At 47.7% G+C, this 17474-nt stretch overlaps 9 protein-coding genes across 9 annotated transcripts; 2 read left to right on the forward strand and 7 right to left on the reverse strand.

Annotated features, from left to right (window-relative positions):
* Positions 1 to 215: 215 nt before the first annotated feature.
* Positions 216 to 1468, reverse strand: I302_107902 (uncharacterized protein; the record flags this gene model as incomplete). Its single annotated transcript, XM_019192968.1, has 6 exons — positions 216 to 232; positions 291 to 398; positions 458 to 613; positions 671 to 983; positions 1060 to 1243; positions 1308 to 1468. 6 exons carry the CDS (start codon positions 1466 to 1468, stop codon positions 216 to 218), a joined length of 939 nt encoding a protein of 312 aa, XP_019044445.1.
* Positions 1469 to 2650: 1182 nt separating this feature from the next.
* I302_107903 (uncharacterized protein) lies at positions 2651 to 4652 on the forward strand (the record flags this gene model as incomplete). The annotated part of the gene is made up of 9 exons (XM_019192967.1): positions 2651 to 2777; positions 2842 to 3108; positions 3166 to 3252; positions 3321 to 3330; positions 3384 to 3657; positions 3715 to 3741; positions 3795 to 4114; positions 4170 to 4455; positions 4512 to 4652. The coding sequence occupies 9 exons, from the start codon at positions 2651 to 2653 to the stop codon at positions 4650 to 4652; spliced, it is 1539 nt and encodes a 512-aa protein (XP_019044444.1).
* A 208-nt stretch (positions 4653 to 4860) lies between these two features.
* I302_107904 (uncharacterized protein) lies at positions 4861 to 5711 on the reverse strand (the record flags this gene model as incomplete). The annotated part of the gene is made up of 2 exons (XM_019192966.1): positions 4861 to 5595; positions 5649 to 5711. The coding sequence occupies 2 exons, from the start codon at positions 5709 to 5711 to the stop codon at positions 4861 to 4863; spliced, it is 798 nt and encodes a 265-aa protein (XP_019044443.1).
* A 1040-nt stretch (positions 5712 to 6751) lies between these two features.
* Positions 6752 to 8521, forward strand: I302_107905 (uncharacterized protein; the record flags this gene model as incomplete). The annotated part of the gene is made up of 12 exons (XM_019192965.1): positions 6752 to 6758; positions 6830 to 6965; positions 7024 to 7052; positions 7116 to 7187; positions 7248 to 7261; positions 7318 to 7409; positions 7469 to 7531; positions 7595 to 7612; positions 7668 to 7837; positions 7909 to 8236; positions 8303 to 8396; positions 8456 to 8521. The coding sequence occupies 12 exons, from the start codon at positions 6752 to 6754 to the stop codon at positions 8519 to 8521; spliced, it is 1089 nt and encodes a 362-aa protein (XP_019044442.1).
* A 427-nt stretch (positions 8522 to 8948) lies between these two features.
* On the reverse strand, positions 8949 to 11568 carry I302_107906 (uncharacterized protein; the record flags this gene model as incomplete). The annotated part of the gene is made up of 16 exons (XM_019192964.1): positions 8949 to 9096; positions 9163 to 9235; positions 9294 to 9364; positions 9422 to 9453; positions 9508 to 9630; positions 9683 to 9863; positions 9921 to 10015; positions 10062 to 10176; positions 10237 to 10371; positions 10415 to 10443; positions 10494 to 10673; positions 10730 to 10853; positions 10896 to 11323; positions 11386 to 11422; positions 11475 to 11487; positions 11547 to 11568. 16 exons carry the CDS (start codon positions 11566 to 11568, stop codon positions 8949 to 8951), a joined length of 1806 nt encoding a protein of 601 aa, XP_019044441.1.
* Positions 11569 to 11953: 385 nt separating this feature from the next.
* Positions 11954 to 13492, reverse strand: I302_107907 (uncharacterized protein; the record flags this gene model as incomplete). Its single annotated transcript, XM_019192963.1, has 6 exons — positions 11954 to 12081; positions 12146 to 12333; positions 12403 to 12573; positions 12633 to 13000; positions 13072 to 13179; positions 13241 to 13492. 6 exons carry the CDS (start codon positions 13490 to 13492, stop codon positions 11954 to 11956), a joined length of 1215 nt encoding a protein of 404 aa, XP_019044440.1.
* A 102-nt stretch (positions 13493 to 13594) lies between these two features.
* Positions 13595 to 14236, reverse strand: I302_107908 (uncharacterized protein; the record flags this gene model as incomplete). Its single annotated transcript, XM_065870560.1, has 4 exons — positions 13595 to 13630; positions 13684 to 13767; positions 13852 to 13979; positions 14041 to 14236. The coding sequence occupies 4 exons, from the start codon at positions 14234 to 14236 to the stop codon at positions 13595 to 13597; spliced, it is 444 nt and encodes a 147-aa protein (XP_065726632.1).
* Positions 14237 to 15867: 1631 nt separating this feature from the next.
* Positions 15868 to 16905, reverse strand: I302_107909 (uncharacterized protein; the record flags this gene model as incomplete). The annotated part of the gene is made up of 6 exons (XM_019192962.2): positions 15868 to 15885; positions 15949 to 16033; positions 16101 to 16253; positions 16313 to 16395; positions 16472 to 16710; positions 16776 to 16905. The coding sequence occupies 6 exons, from the start codon at positions 16903 to 16905 to the stop codon at positions 15868 to 15870; spliced, it is 708 nt and encodes a 235-aa protein (XP_019044439.2).
* Positions 16906 to 16953: 48 nt separating this feature from the next.
* Positions 16954 to 17281, reverse strand: I302_107910 (uncharacterized protein; the record flags this gene model as incomplete). Its single annotated transcript, XM_065870561.1, has 2 exons — positions 16954 to 17000; positions 17062 to 17281. The coding sequence occupies 2 exons, from the start codon at positions 17279 to 17281 to the stop codon at positions 16954 to 16956; spliced, it is 267 nt and encodes an 88-aa protein (XP_065726633.1).
* Positions 17282 to 17474: the final 193 nt, after the last annotated feature.

Raw genomic sequence — 17474 nt, forward strand, 5'->3', positions numbered from 1 at the left:
AGATGCCATCGGCCACGTGAAAAACAAAGAATATGACTGCAAGTGAAAGATTGTATATACGAGTGAAGTATGTTAACCTTATGCATTTCGTTCTATGAAGAATCATCTATTATAGTTGTTTGTTGCCCAAATAGGTTTTTATTATATATGTGGTTGAGTTTTGACTTCTTTGTTTTCACTTTACCTGCCTTTGATCTCACCTGAAATGAAGAGACTTAAACACAGTGGACGGCTATTAACGTTACTGATCAGCATGTAATCTCTTACTGTCTGCACAAGTATGTACTCACTACCATCAGCGTGGGTGTGACAGTCTTGCGAAACAGCCGCTGAGGTTTGAGCAGCGGCGGCGGCGGCGGTGGTTGATGAAGCTGCCGAGTCGGATTCGCAGTGGACGGCTGAGGTATAGATGGACATCAGTGACTAAATTCCCTTGATTAGAAAAGGAGCCACTCACCACCATCAGCGTGAGTGTGACAAGCCTCAGCAGCTGAGCTGGTAGCGGCAGGAGCAGCAGAAGAAGCGGGGGCAGCAGAAGAAGAGTGGTCATGCGATTCAGCGGGTTGACCGATACAGGCATCACCACCTCCGGCTACTTCGACGGCATAGACGTCTAAGTAAGATTGTAAGGTCAGCAGGATCCTAAAGCGCTGGAACTCCGTCCACTTACGAGCGGCGAAAGCTTGTAGAGCATCCGAATCCATGGGCGAGTAAGTGGCGTTGTGCTCGGCAAGCTCGAGAGCAGAAGCGTAGTCCTCAGAGTAGTGGCCAACAAGTTCGTTGGTGACGGATGGAACGTGGAACATTCGGTGGATCAAGTCGATGGACCAGTGAGTACCAAGTGGGCTTCCAGCGACGGTGTAACCGTTCATACAGAAGTATTCGTTGTAATACCTGTCCGTGTACGAGGCATCGCAGATGACAGTCTCCTGAGTGGCGTTGTCACCTCTCCAGTGGCCTCTCCAGCCTACTTGACCACAGTTCTGAGAACGTCCAAAGGTTAGCACGAATCTTAGATGGTAATGACTCCTTTATCGGGGGCGAAGGGAAATAACTCACTCCATCAGGGTTATCACATCGGAAGATGACATTCTCCTTGTCACTGGTCAACAATGACTCCCAGACACCCAATACGGTCGCGAAAGCAGCTTTCTCTTTACCAAAGTACTTTTGGAAAACGGGGTCCTCAGGACCATTCTTGGCGACGTACTCCTGAGCGACTGTAGCGACTTCAAATGTATCACTAGAAGGTCAATCGTTAGAATATACCTTGACGTATACGTGATGACGGTGTAGCATGGACTCACGCGAAAGCCTTCTCGAGCATTCTTCTTTGGGTAGCGTTACAACTTTCGTGAATCGTAACATCGGTCTTGTAGTTTTTGTTCAACTCTCTAGCAACGTTGATGGGTGAAGCAAGAGCGATACCGGCGAGGGCAGCAGCGGATAACAGAGTTGTGGCGACCATTTTGTGGGATTTTTGGGTGGATCTTTTGAAGAGGAGGGAGAGTGAGAAAATTGATGCAATTGCGGATGATGAGAGCGAGTCGGAGAAGGAGTAGAACCAACAAGCTTATATACCTTTTTTCAATTATGCTTCAAGATGGATTCATCTTCGAGATTTTTCAACCTGAAGAACAAGTCCTCGAATACTGATCGGAAGTGATGATCCGAAGTTCAAGTCCTCTCCATCAGCTCCACCAGCCACCCATGCTCTAGATGATCGTCAAAGTGGAGCAGAAGATGATGACCGTGCGCCAAGTGGGACTCATTTCGACATTGAATAACGCTATATTCTGTACCGGAATAGTATTCAATCAGGTAATGTCCACGAGAGGAGATCACATATACGAGACGATGAAGAGTGCCTGCCAAGATCCAAAGGTTACCCGTGAGTCCATTTTGGGGTACACAGAGGACCGGACTACTCACAAGCGAAGCGGATGTAACCTACATATCCCTGCTTCTTCCTGACACTCATCATGCATCAGAGTGGTTCTCAATCATATTCATGCCATTTTGAGCAGACTCAGTTGAAAATGAGCGAATGATAAGTTATACTTCCGTGCCAAGACTTTTAGATGACCGTCATGGTACTCATCGGATTCACTCGTTGTTCTTTTGTGACTGTTTCGATCACAAGTACTCGAATGACTCTTTCATATAAACCAATGGCAATTGAATCAATCTAATCAGATTGTCTTGGCTGCGGATCTCGCCAAGCACAGTCATGCCATCTCCCTTTACGCTTAAATTTGTAATCACCATAGACATTCATTCATCACATCATCATTCATCGTTCAATGCGACCATGTGCATGTGTGTCTTTGGATGGATGTCACTTGTTCACCCCAAATGCAGGCAAGAGATGGGAAGATTTCAGACTGGAACACTGCTTAAGCGAGCTCTTTCGTCTACTCCACTGACTTGAGAAGATAGAAAGGCAGAGGGGTACTCTTTGTTCACACACCTTTAAAAGTGCATTGCACTAGACTGAAGAAGTTTTTTCATCGGATCATCCGGATCATCTTCCTGTTCCCGGAACACACAAAAGAGCATATACAAGTTATATCGCCATTCAGTGAATTTCAACCAAGCTTTCACATCTTCATTCGTAGTCGACCCCACTCAGAACGCAAGAGCTCTCAAGATGAAGTCGAGAGTGCTATCCGCCCTCTTCGCCATTGCCGCTGTCAACGCTCAATTCGGTCCTGCGGCAACAAGCTCATCGACTTCTTTGGGTCCTGCTCCGACCGAGTCCATTGGATGTAGACAAGGTGGGTGGTAGGATGGCACCTTCATTCTGACATGGCCTTTTGCTGACTGGACATTCGCATCTAGTCAACGGAGCCTGGGAATGTGCAGGACCGGCCAACGGTGCTACATCTGCGGCCACATCTGCTGCTGCTTCGACAAGTCAAGCTGGTACCCCAACCACTAGCTCTGCTTCGTCAGGTGTACCTCCTCCACCTACCGAATCGGTAGGATGTGTCCTTCACATCGATCACTACCATTGTGAAGGTCCCGCCCCAGGTTACTCGGCTAGTCCGACTACAACCGGCGAGCCTACAATCCCTTCGCCAACTGAGAGTAGTAACTGTTTCTGGCGTGAGTGAGATGAACTCTTCTTACTGCAGGTGTGAGCTGACTTCCCCGTCTACTTAGACGAGACCCACTGGGATTGTTTCGACTCCCAAGCAGAATTAGAGGAAGCTCAAGGTGCGGATGAGTCGGGAGAATGTATCATTCATGGTAAGTGCCGGTATCATCCAGACTATGCAGCTGAATACATACTGACCCTGTAATCTTTCTTGATGCAGTTGGTCATACGTAAGTATCCTCTCGGTCTTCCTAAGAGGTCCCTCGGCTGATGCAAATCATAGACACGGTGACTGTTCCGCCGAAGATTTGGCTTGCGGTGCGGTGTTACTCGAAGACTTTAACATGGGATTACACGTTGGAGGACTGTTCATCATCCTTGTTACCTCTGGTCTCGGAGCGATGATTCCATTGATCACCGGATGGGCAAGGAAGAGGAATCAGAGTACCGACAGCTTGGATACTAGAGTATCAAGTTCTGATCAAGATCACACCGCTTTTGGAAGAAAGGCTGGATTGTGGTCCAACATCTTCTTTATCGCCAAGCATTTCGGTACTGTGAGTTCAACGTCAATGTCAGTTGCAAGTGCGTATGCTGATTCAATAATATCGTAGGGTGTAATCTTGTCCACCGCTTTCATCGTGAGTGATGCGTTGCCCTTGACATGCAGCCATCTCTGATAATATACGCTCAGCACCTCCTCTACCACGGCTTCGTGATGTTCGCCAACGAGTGTGTCGGCCATATGTCGTACGAGTCCACCGCGCCAGCTATCGCCTTGGCTGCTGCATTCGTGACCTTTTTATTCGACTTCGTTGGATCAAGAGCCGCCCATAGGAAATACGACCACCATGCTCAAGGCGCCCTGGGTTCACCTGGGAATGAGAAACTTCCTCGAGCTTCGCCAGAGCACGATCATTCTCATGATGGACATGATCACGGGTATGACTTGGTACTTGAGGGCAGACAGAACTGGGAAGTGATCCTACTAGAACTGGGTATCATCTTCCACTCGTGAGTAAACAGTTCCCTGGAAAGCAGAAGAAGCTGACCACGTGAGCTCATTCAGCATTATGATCGGTGTGACACTCGGTGCAGGCAGTGGGAACGGCTGGACCACTCTTCTCATCGTCATTGTATTCCACCAGTTCTTCGAAGGTTTGGCCCTCGGTGCGAGAATTGCTCTCCTCCGAACCATCTCAAAGGCTAGACAGTTCATCATGGCTCTCGCATTCACCCTCATCACACCGATTGGTATTGCCATCGGTATTGGAGTGAGAAAGTCGTTCTCTCAGAACGGTAAAGCTTCTTTACTTTCAGTCGGTATCTTGAATTGCATCAGTGCTGGTATCTTGGTGAGTTGTTCGTAAGCTGAGAGTGTGTGACAGTCCGCTCACAGCAACTGTGATAGCTCTACGCCGCCTTCCGACTACTCTCTTGCGACTTCACCGACGGTCCCCTCCGAGATGCTAAACCATACAAGGTCATCGCTGCTTTACTGGCTATGATCGCTGGAATGATCGGTATGAGTGTGCTGGGTAAATGGGCGTAGGCGATGGTTGAGCTTAGAAAGGAGGAGCAGCAAATTGTGCTGGGAGAGGGATGGCAGGGACTTGCCGCAATATAATAGAAATAGTTAGAATGAATGGGTAGTTTGGCATATGCATAATCTATAATAGGGACAAATGTATCAGTTGAGCTAAATCAGACAAATGAGCGATTTACTTACTTTACAGATTTAAGTTTCGAATCAACACCGATCACTTCGCCATCTTCTTCAACTTCTCCCCAAAAGTCTCATCCCACTGCTTGGTCACTGCTATCCCCGGACCCGCTGATACCGTATCCTGATTGTTCTCCCAACCTTTCACCACATCCGCCATGAACTCATCCACCGACAGCGCACTGGGACTATTCTCCTTTTTGTTATCATCTGGGTTGACCCTATCTCTATGTAAATCCGATTCTACCTGGGGCGGGACAACCTCTATAACCTTGATCTTACTGTCTTCCGCGGCTAGCTGTTGTCGTATATTGGTAGTGAACATATGCACCCATGCCTTCGTGCCGTTGTATACTGGGTTGATCACACTGAAAGGGATGAATCCCAAGACCGACGAGACGTTCATGATGACCGCACCGTTTTCTAGGTTGACGAAATGATCCTGAATGAATTTCACGGTAAGGTACATGGGTCCACGGATGTTGATATTGATCTCTTGGTCTGCCGAGTTGAAATCGAACTTGTAATCTTTCGATAATACATGTAAAGGTCTCTGAACACCGGCATTGTTGATGAGACAATCCACATCGGGATGATCTTTGATGATCTGTTCGATGGCATTGGAAATCTCATTCAAGGACGATCCAGTATCCAAGACATAATACCCTGTAGCACCGATCTCGGAGGCCGTAGCTTTGAGGGTTGATTCGGTCCGACCAGCGATCAATACTTTCTTACCACGCTTGAGCAGCTCGACGGCCATTGCTTTGCCCTGTGCGGTGGTGATCAGCGGATGCTCAGTGCGAGGAACAGACTCTGACTCACCAGACCACCCCCTCCGCCAGTGATCAGAGCGCATTTGAATGAGAGACTATCGACTGGAGCCATTTTTAAGATAATTTGTGGTGGGATGCATATGGTAGAGTTGTAAGCACAGATGTGCTCTGTCGCTTTATATACATATTTGCACGTATAACTAACTAGCACACTGAATAGGAACATACGTTGACACTACGAGTATGATCTTACACTGACATCATCCCTCATTCGCCGTGCCATCTCGTCATAGATAAACTTAGAACCACATGCTTCAAGTGCTGGCCCCAATATCATATATATATCGGATCAATGATGTTCCATGTTGATTTCACGTGATGATTGATATACATACATATATATATATATATGCCCTTGTGGGTTTCAATGATAACTATATATGTACAGAGTAACCTTCATCCCATCGATAACTGACTACTGTATGTACTTTATCAAACCTGGTCAGTGACCGTCTCTTGGCAAGAAAGCAGTGCATTGCTGCGGGTGATGATGAGTCCAGATCTCATTGTTCAATGCATATGCGGTCATTCATCCCCTTGTTATCTCCACCGCCGGTCACCGAGAGAGAGAGAGAGATCCGATCGCATGGTACTTCCCACTCGGGCACCGACAAAACATCCTTTCTATTGGTACTCGTAGTAGCTAACAAACCATACACACTCACATGTGCATAGCACATCCGACTATACTCCATACGCATCCTCGCCAAGCATCAGCATCAAGCAATCGACCAGCTTGCTAGCTCGCTAGCTTGCTTCCATGCACAGCTCAGAGAGGGGAGTGGTCGTCGTTGACCGATGTGATAAAACTCTGCCGATGATGTTCCGCCAGACCAAAGAGGATGTCCTTTTTCGGTGTTCCCAGTTCATCATCATCACCGCCTCGCCGATAGATGTATATGGTATATATATACGTATATATATACTCTGATACATACCTTTGGATGAAGGATGAACGGGTCACAACTTCTTCATCTCCTCCTTCTTATCTCACCATCTCCAAAGATCACTTGATATCTCATACTCGCACTCTCAATTGGTAGATCACGGATATCAGCAAAGACCACATCAACAAGTGTATCATCATTCAACATGGATTGTGAGTTGTCTTGATCGTTCAATCAATACCTCTTTATCCAACGCTCAACTAATCATCTTCCTCATTCATAGGTTACGTCTTCGAAGCCAACAACTTCACTCAAGCTCCCTTTGAATGTAACAACGTACAGGGGTCACCCAACTTGCTCACTGGCGTGATAGAATACGCTCAATATGGATACAACCCCTCGGATATCTGGAGTTACGTGTGAGTTCGAGTCATCCAGTCAATCTATCAAGGCGTTGCTGATAGGTATATATCCCAGGTTCACCGCTGTATTTGGTGTCGCACTTCGTATGTCGTATCGCTATCTCACTTCATCATCGCGATCACCGCTGACAGACTCTACTTCGCCAGTCGCTCAAATCTTCTTGGGTGTATTTTGGAGAACATGGTGGACTCTGCCCACGCTAGCTGCTGGTACTGCTGGTAAGTCTTGATACGTTTGAGAGTTGTCAGTGAGTGACTTGATTGATGCGCTGCGTATAGTCGAGGTTATCGGAGTAGGTGACTCGTCCACCATACCATTCGTACTCAGCTGACACAGTCATCTTCACAGTGGGGCGGAAGAGTTTGGAGCGTGGTCTCATTGGCATGGACACCTAATGAAGGTGGTGTATGGGATAGTGCATACGGAGCGTACATCATGCAGTGAGTCGTGGTCATCCACCCTGTCTAAAAGGTTCATCATACTGACTGCATCCCCGCAGAATCTGTTGTCTCGTCATCGCACCTACTTTCTACTCTGCGGCAAACTATATCCTCTTCGGAAGGTGAGTCGCAATTATCCTGATGATCTCCATTGAGCACAAGCTGATATCGCCTTACCCTCGCAGGATTATTGCTGCTGCTGGGTGAGCTCACATCGTTCCACTCCCCAAATACCCACACTGACCAACCCCTCAACAGCCCAACCTACGTCTCCCTCCACAGTCAATCGTTCTCAACCATCTTCGTCATCGCCGATATCGCTTGTTTAGTGATTCAAGGTGCAGGAGGTGGTATCGCAGGTACAGCAGACGATCAAGATGGATCGGATATGGGTGCATACATCATGACTGCGGGTGTCATCTTGCAACGTGAGTGGGAGTTTGCCAAGATCCACTCAAAGCTCTACTTCGTCTTGCTGATCCTACCCCACGCACCACAGTCGTCGTCACCATTTTTTTCACCGGGCTGTTCGCCGAATGGCTCTGGCGACGAAGAAATTCCAAACCAGCTCGAAGACAGTTCAACCCCTTTGCCCGATTCTACCGAAAGAAGAATCAAGCAGCCGCTGCACGAGAACACATCGAGATGTCACCTTCTGCTACACTCGTCGAGGACCCATCCATCGTTAATACTATCAAACCGGAAGATTCCAATAACTTTGCTTCAAGATCTTACAACAACATCCCCTTTGAGAACACGTTGCCAGAGAGCAAAGTCAAGTTGATGTGCGGGTTGATCGCTTTCGGTACCCTGCTTATCATCATTAGGTGGGTGTGGTATAGCTATAGATGTACCACCTTTGCGTAATAAAGCTGATGTCATGTGCCTTTCAGATCCGTATACAGATCAGTCGAATTGCTTGACGGTTGGGAAGGTGCGATCGCCATCAACGAGCCTCTCTTCTTGGGTTTGGATGCTTTCTTGATGGTGAGTTATTCATCCAGTGTTGCTTGGTAGATCGAATGTTGACCAAAGGATCTCACCAGGCCGTATTCGCTATCACCTATGCTGTGGTCCATCCCGGTCTGGTGTTCGGAAGACGTCTCTTCTAAGGCTGTTAGCGATGGTGAGGAGAAGCCGGTATGTTGGACACGACATTGAGGGGTTTTTTGGAGTAGGGAATGTGAAGACAACCATAGATGAACCTATAGCGTATGCTATGATATAGATGGACGGTTTTCACTTAACAAGCATGTATATAGATGTTTTCACATGTTTACATGTTGTGCAGTTACACACTATCGCTTGCATTTTTCACTGACGCTACGCCGCAGCCAAGATCAAGTATCTTTACTGACTTGGGTCTTAACGATCTCTATGCATTTGCACCGTTCTGTGCAGTCTAGGCCAATTGCGTCTCGATCTACGGGTACATCCTGCATGTAAAATATGATACAACCTTTTCCTATTAACTCAACTGCTTGCACATTCAGTATCAGCAATCTCCGTTCCCTCTAAAGACAAGTGGGACTATTCACACTAGCCGCTTAATCCAGAGCACTCCCTTCGAGACCCGTTCCCGGACAAGAGCTTCCTAGCTTGACCACCTGCTTCCACATTGCGTTCGGGTTTCAATTCGGCCAGATCGACCTTCCAACAACGCTCGATGCCTACTAGTGCCTCAGCCCTATGGATTACGCATACGCACACGGATTAGCTTAGATTCCATGCACTGAACGAAGCGCGTACTGACGCTAGTTTGATGTGTGCTAACTGTTGCAGATAGCTACTTATGAACTGTACGTCTTTAACATATGGTGCAGCCGCTAAATGAGGGACAAAGTCAGTCCTCAAACCTTTATATGGTTTATTCAGAGAGCTCACCAAATAGATCCCCGCTAGCTTCCAATCTCTTGCTCTCCCAGATCAACAGCGTAGCAACTCTACAGCAGATTCTATGGGGTGGTTGTCATGAAAGTCAGCAGCAGCATTGTCAGGAAGGTGTCACCCACATGACAGCGAAAAGGTTGATATCGCCAATATTCTGCATCTGGTTCGTCAGCGAGGCGCTAAACCACGCACAGCGACCCAGACCCACCGCATTTCTCAGCAGATGCAATACACCCAGGATCTTCCTAGCCGCTTCTAAAGCCCTTGGATCGGGCTGGTCGACCGAATCGATCGAATACAGTAGCATCTCCGTACAGAGGGTGATGAATTGCTATGGACGAATTGCATCAGCAGTGATACTGCGGCACATTGTAATAACCTACTATAGTCGCGGTATCAGCGGTGATTGTTGGTGTACCATCTGGCGATTTTTCCGTCTGCCTCAGCTCTGGAGGTATCATTTTGTTGAATCTAGCCATTGCACCTTCCAGTCTTTCTTGATCTGGGGATGATGGGCGAAGGGAGACCTGATACATCAGCTCGATAGCGAAGAGGACGTATCCACTGAAGGATCGCGAAGAGTCAGCCAGCATATCGTCAACGGACCTGAGTCGAACTCACATTTCGGGCAGATGCTTCTGAGCACATGTTACAAGGGACGGATCGTCAAACAGATCAGTCACATGCTGATCGCACGTCGTTAGATGCGGGTCATTCTGTGATACGGTCAGCCATACATTCATGGAAGAATTTCTGACTCACAGTCTCGTACTCCGCCCATGGACGGGGAAGAGGAGTTCTGATTCTCTGCACATCAAATCCACCCGGAAGTTCAAATGAGATGGACGTGCATCGGTCGACCAAGTACAATGTCCAGCTGGAGTATTGGGTTTGATGAGCCGAAACTCACAACCTGACAACTATGCAATCGACTCACAACGCATATATCCGATCCGCCAATTCCAGCTGCGAAAGAGCCGGACTGTCCCGTTTCCTTCCTTCTCCAGGAGTGAGTTCGCATAGGTAGTCGACAGAAGATCTTATGCTGTCCAGACCAGTCGCTATGGCAAGTCTAGGTACAATTCAGTATGCCATACGATGATGATAGAACTCACCGAACAGTCATGCCCATCATCGCCAAGCCCTGTTGGCTCAATTAGCACAGACCGATGTGAGTATACACCGTTTGCTCACCTCCATATGGCTATCCACTCCAAAGAACCAAGTAGCAATCATAGTTCCCGCTCGGATCGCATCAAACACATGTTCCAGATTTTTCAAAGCTCGATCCAGCTGCTCCTTGGCTCTCTTCAAGAAGGTCATTTCTTGTCGTCGCAGCGATTCCAGGGGTGAACCTCTGCAAGTCATGAGGTACTGAAGCAGGTGTTCTTCAGCATAAACACAGACACTCAAAAGTGAGATTAACCCACCATGGCATTCAACAAACACGGATGAGGACGTAACGCTGGGTCGGGTGATTGCAATCGAGTGTAGAAAGAGGAGATGTGCATGTCCACTCCAAAGACACGTTGGCCAGTGAAGTAGAGGAGTAGGCTGGGTTCGGTTCAGCCCGAGATCCTTTGAGATTGAACTTACAGATGGTCCCTTTCCACCACACTCAACTCTGTCTCTTCTGTCCTACCCAATACACCTTGCGCTAGTAGCGATGTGATGTCGACGTCATCCCAAGGTGAAGGCATGTTCTGCACCGGTCCCATCATACTAGGCACCACACCGATCAAGTTGAACTCCTGACTCCACGGTGTGCTGTCGTAAGAGGTGGACATGGTCGAGCTGGACTGCAATGTGTCAAAGGGTCTTCCGCTACTAGGTGCACTATTTATGTCCATCTGTGAAAGAAGATCTATCGAAGAGGATGAAGACGAGTGGGTAGGGATGGAAGGTATCGTCGAGGGTTGAGCAGGAGGTGAGCTGTCGCTGACACTGGTCGGAGTGGGGTTGTATATACATTCTCTGTTCTTCTTTACGCAATTCGCACATGCTGGTTTCTCTGCGGGGCATCGCTAGAGGGACAGATAGGATGTGTCAGTTGAGCCATGTACGTCTGATGCATCTTGCTACTTACTATCTTTCGTGCTTTACATGATTGACAGGCATCGCCTCTGTGTGAATGTACTGTTAGACCAACTCCCCGTCAACGACTAGTCAACTCACCGAGCGAGTGGTCCTAATATATGGGGTATCATCAGCACGGTATCCCCCTCTATCTGATGGTGATCCACTCACTGTGCTTGGGTACAGCGGGCATGCTGCAGGTGTGATCTTGTCTATAGATTAATCGTGAGGAAGGATGTTAGTTGATGACAGAGTGAGTGATAACAAGTGCTCCTTGAGATGAATGCTGTGTTTACACTTTTCATGCTTATTCATTCGTTTAACTTACGTAACGTACCTTGCTTAAATGCGGCATCTTAGAATTCTCGTCTTCGACTAATGAGTGATTGCTTCCATAAATCGGCGAGTCCATTCGATACATATCCCAGCAGGTCTCTGACTTCACGGTGATCCAGGCACTTGTTTATTATGTCTACATCATATTATTATGTTCCCATTTTATTGCAGAGCGGTTCCTTATTAACTTGAATTCATTCCCAGTTGTCTCTTCTCCAACCCCAAGAGGTTTTAACGGGCAGCTATCCCAAAAAGCCGAGGGCAGCATCCAGCTGAGCTCTTCGGTTCGTGTTGGAGGTCATGCCGGTGCTATTTGACTTGAAAGACATGATTGACGACTTTGATTGTGCATAGTCCTCCCATTCCAAATCTAAACGCATTGCTTCAGCTTGGCTTTTGTGTCAAGGGAAGCACACGTCGCAGCCCAGACTTACCTTTGGTTGAGGGATTGCCGGTGTGCACGAATGAGATAAGAGCTCGGCGCATATCCGTTCCGAGCTGCTGACCCCCTCTGGTCGCCGAGATCGTAGATCCAAACCACCAAGGAGTATCACCAGAGTGTGTCACCCCGAATTTTGCCTGAGTGGCACTGCTTGCGATGGCATCGGTCTGTTGACCAAAGCTTTTTGCCAAATGTTCCGTCAAGTTCCGCTGCAAAGAAATATATGCGATAAGAGTTCAAACCACTCACGAATAGCCATAAACGGGTCTGGATTGGTTGACAAAGGCATTGAGTAGAAACTCTCTGTTTGCATGAAACAGGATATCGTTAGAAGCAGCGGCGGTACGAAGGAAAGCGGGCGGATAGGTGGGTACGAAGGAGGCATTTGCGATTGAAGGAAGGATTTCACTATCCGAGAAGCTGCCGCTTTGTCAGCCGACTGATCCCGTTCACCATCATCCAGCTCAGGAGGCTCTCACTTCGCGTAAAGAGGCCATAAAGTGGATCCAAGCTTAGGGGTCAACGTCAAGAACGAGCTTCCCAAGTAGTTCGCCCCGTTTGCGGACGTGTTGAGAGGGTACGTAACGAAGCCTGTGAACTCGTCCGTCGTGGTACCCACCATCAAGGGGACATTGGCCACCTTGCCCTGTCGAATCAGGTCTTTAGGATCCAATGGGATCGCATCATCACCGAAAGTTGGGCCAAAATTGGATCCAAACATGTCCGAGCCGATGGAGTTCACGGCGGTCCACATGTCTGCCTCGGGGACGGATCGCATACATTCCACTGGGTCGGAAGAATCGACACAATTGGTCAAATTATAAAGGGTGTTCTGATAGCCGAGATACTTGAAGGGACCATTGTCATGGAGTCAGCGATAAGGGCATTCCCGTAACCAGAACGTTTCCAATCGCTTACAGCATCACGACCGTAATGCCAACCAAAAGCACCGGAAGAAACAAAAGCGCCGGAGAACAGTCCTTCGGGCTTTTGACCTTCTATTACTAATTGTCCGACGACTGATCCCTATTAAACCAGAGGAACATCAGCCGGATCAACAGCAACTGAAACTGGAAACACGACTGACCCCACCCGCACTTTGTCCGTAAATTGTCACTTTGTCCGGATCACCACCAAAATCGTAAATATGTTTTTTCACCCATTGTAAAGCCAAGCGCTGGTCCAGTATACCAGTATTGGTGGCGCCTACTTCGATCGCCTGTGCGCCAAGGAGACCTCCGTACGCTGAGACTCTGTAATTGATAGAGACAAACACTATTGGCTGGCCAAGTGCGATCGAATCTTGCACAAGCTGACCTGGGTTGTAAGCCTCAAGCATGCTATGGGGATCCATTGATCGAGGACATCAGTGTCGTTGGAACACAGGACGTTCATCAATCGGAAGACGGAACGGTTCCCCCGGTCCAGGAATCAAGGAGACTTACCTGTATCCGCTCACATAGTTTCCACCGTAGATCTGTGATGAATTATCAGCAGATTGCCTTGGACACATATATGGGCTGCACTGACCCAAACGAGAACAGGAAGTTTCTCCCCACTTTCCACGCCAGTGTGCCGAACGACGTTGAGCTGCAGGCAGTTTTCTGTCGAGACCTGAGATACCGAATTAGACCCATCAACACACATGTTTTCGGTGACCAAAGGTTTTAGTCGTCGAGGAACAAAAGATAGGCTCACGTTGTTGCCCGGTTGAGCACACACTGGGGGAGGCGTCGTCGCATTGAAAAATGTGACATTGTCTGGGCTCCAAGGCTGAGGACGCTGGAATCGTAATCTCCCGATGGGAGGTTGAGCGAAGGGAATGCCTGAAGTGTTGATCGGTTCGTCAGCTCGAGACAGAAACCCGAATCTTCGTGGTCAACGTACCGACGAATTGCTCTAGATTGGTGGTCGCATTGAGATAACCTTGGTAGGTGACCTGTTCTCCCCCTTCATAAATCGTTTTAACCTGGGGCGTGGCATTAACGTAGTCTCTTGTTACCTCTACCGGACCCGCCGCTGTGAGCGAGATTGCAGTAAGAACTGAAGCGATTGTCGCCAAGTTAGTAAAGTGTGACCTCATGTTTCAGAAAGGATAATCGAACATTGATGAAGCAAGGGGGAGCACGCTGCTGAAGAGCATTCTTATATACCTCGTCCGATTGACCTATCAGACAAATCGGACGATAAGCATTTTATTCTTGCCGAGGCCATGATAAGCTTTCACAGGAGTTGTGGAAGAGTACAGTTTCGACCAAAATCACCTTATCAATACGTGACTTTGACTGTATATGGTTTCGGTAAAAGGTTTTGCCGAAATCGTGAACTTTTAACCGAAATTCGGTAGAACAGGCCATCCTGGGTAGACTTTTCGGCGCAGTGCAAATCAGAGGACGGCCCAATGTATGCTCATAGAGCAAATATCTCGAGGTGTGTGCGGAAGTGGATTGTCCCTGACATAGACCCCCAAAGCTGGAAGTGTCACCGATAGTACGTAGAATGAAGATTTCGCGGTTCAATGGGGAAGCCTGACGACCAGTCTCTCGCCTCTTATCGCAGACATTGGTGTGAGCTTAATAAGCAAGGAAGTTCTATACGGGACATGGGGTATCAAGAGGCACAAGCAGAGCTGTTCGCGGGACCGTGATACAAGGATTCCTTTCTGGCACCGGTCCATTCAAATATTATACTTAGTCGTCATATCATCTTTATTTCATCATTGTGTTTGCCAGCGGCCCCTCACCGCTGTCTACACTGTTTCAGCATAAAACTACACCCTCATACTTTTACAACTCTTCCAGACCTCTTCTACACACAGTATCGTCATGAGCCTACTCGTTAATGAGATCCTCTGGGTTATGGAAAGATCTTGGGTGGTTAGACGGGATGAATAACGTTGTGGGATGGAACGTGAGGACTTACAACCATAGTGATAGCGAATGGCGTATGTGAGGAGGGGTGTGAATTGATTTAGTAGTCGTGTCTTGTCTTGTCTTGTCTTGTTCGTTCAGTATGAGTGATCCAATAAGTACAATTGATGATGACTGAGGTGGAGTAGACGGTGAGTCTATGAAGTGGTGATCGGCGACAAGGAAGGTCGAAATAAGAACCGCCTTCGCTTTTGGCAAAGATTGAATCAATATTCCACCAGCTATCTCGGAATACAGATCTGAGTAATTGCCCCTTGCGATCAATTCAAAAGTTGCGATGGCGTTTTGTTGCCCTGTCCCCGCTTTTTGGGTCCTGCTTATCATTATTTATTTAAAACTCTACAAATACACTTTTTCCGCTTAATTTGTAGTTACGAAACACAACTGGCTTAAGAATGCTGACAGTCTGGACAGTGATGTCTACTCAGGCTCTACAAGGTATTGACGAAACGAAATGTTCAAGTGCCATTGAGACATGTATATATGCTTGTGTGTGCTTCTCCACTGGTGAGTGCGAGTCTGTGCGATGGTTTACCAAAAAACACAACGTGGTAAGCCACATCAACGACCTCATCTGGTTCGGTCTTGATGCATTAAAAGTATTATTCTGATTGCGCTACAGATGAAATATTTGCGTGAGGCTCAACGTCAATGTCGGGGAAACTTCCTCTTGCACATCTTGTATCACAGTGCTGGGTTCCGCAGGCAGCATCGTTCACCCAGCAGTTTGTCGAAAGGGCGAGAAGAGAGTGGCAAAGTATGCATGTTGTATGATATCTAGATTCTATCGATGTTCGGGGACCTTTATGATAACAAGGTTAGCGGGTCTATCTGACGCAGAAAGCAAATATGGTGATTCACTTACTATGTTGGGCAAAGGTTCATCTTTCAGCGCTGCAAGGATATTGTCTAAAACCATTAAAGCCATCTTATCACGACTATCCCACGTTCTGAATTTTCCAGTTGCGTCAGCAAAACCCTTCCTTTGTCTCGTCCATGCTACAGGAGACGACTCACTCCGTTCCCATGTGAGGGAGTAACGTCACATTGGGATATTGGAATAGCTCCGGATTGATGGCTGGCTCGTCTGGATAGACGTCAAGACCGACCCCATGTAGCTTTTGGGATTCAAGTGCGTCGAGAAGGGCAGTCTCGTCTACCAAACCGCCTCTACAGTACAGAATTTGAGCATTACTTCGAGAGAAATATCAGGTTTTATATTTGCTTACCTAGCGGTATTGACAAGCACGCTCTTCGGCTTCATTGCGTCAAATTGAGCTTTCCCAAAGATGTTCCTGGTATGATCGTTCAGCTATGCCAAATGTTCTTGTCAACTCAATTTTCCATGAACGTGTTGGCTGCAAAGGTAACATGATGTATGCACTGACGGGAAGATGGATTGAAACAACATCTGATTCTGCAAGCAGTTCATCCAGAGTTGCCTTGTACTCTATCGGAAAATCTGAAGGAGGGTTCGCAACTTCACGGCGATTATGATAGAGTATTCTCATACCCCAACCCAAAGCCATACGTCTAGCGACTACCGTACCTATCCCTCCCAGACCAATTATGCCCAAGGTTTTGTACTCGGGATCCCGAGCGAGTGGTAATGCTTTCTTCCATTTGCCTGTGATTGTCATCGAATCATGAGTTTGGAGATCCTCATTCGGGAAGAGCCAGGTAGACATTTACCTTCACGACAGGCTACCTCAGCTCTCGAGAACTGCCGCATGGCTGATATTATCAGGTATGTAGAGGTAGTCGCTGTCGCATCATCGACAGCGGACGGTGTATGGGTTACCTGTCGAAGATTTGCGAACATAAGTGGTGGATGATTTCTAAGTGGTATTGATGCACTCACAGTGACTCCTTACTTCTCGGCTGCAGCCACGTCTATATCATCGTATCCCGCTCCTACTACAGGCGCAATGCGTGTTAGTTCTTGCCAATTTCATCATGAAGCTGGGAGCTGACGTACAATGGGAGACTGTTTTGCAAGTCTCGGGTAAACAACTGAAGAATTCTTCGCCCAGGTATCCAAAGTAACTTCCCGGATCCCGATAATGGTAGATAGCAGTGAGACCTCGATACTTGGTCTTCAAATCTTCCTGAAACTCTGGCATGCTCTTCGATGAGAGCTCTACGATGTCGGCAAAGGGTGAGACCCTGGCGAAAAACTGTTCGCGGATATAGGGCATGGGACCTGCAGATCGATAATCGATCAGCTGCAGTGTTCCTCGTGATTCGCGGACAGCACTCACCCATCAAAAGTACCACCCTGCGGGACGACATACTGGGGCAGCTAAACTTGGTAAGAATGTTGATTGGAAGGATACACAAAGCTTCCGGCCAACGGGGGTATACTTATAACAATGTCATATGCCTGCCGAG

Source organism: Kwoniella bestiolae, chromosome 6, assembly GCF_000512585.2.
Source record: "Kwoniella bestiolae CBS 10118 chromosome 6, complete sequence".
NCBI classification, from domain to species: Eukaryota; Fungi; Basidiomycota; class Tremellomycetes; order Tremellales; family Cryptococcaceae; genus Kwoniella; species Kwoniella bestiolae.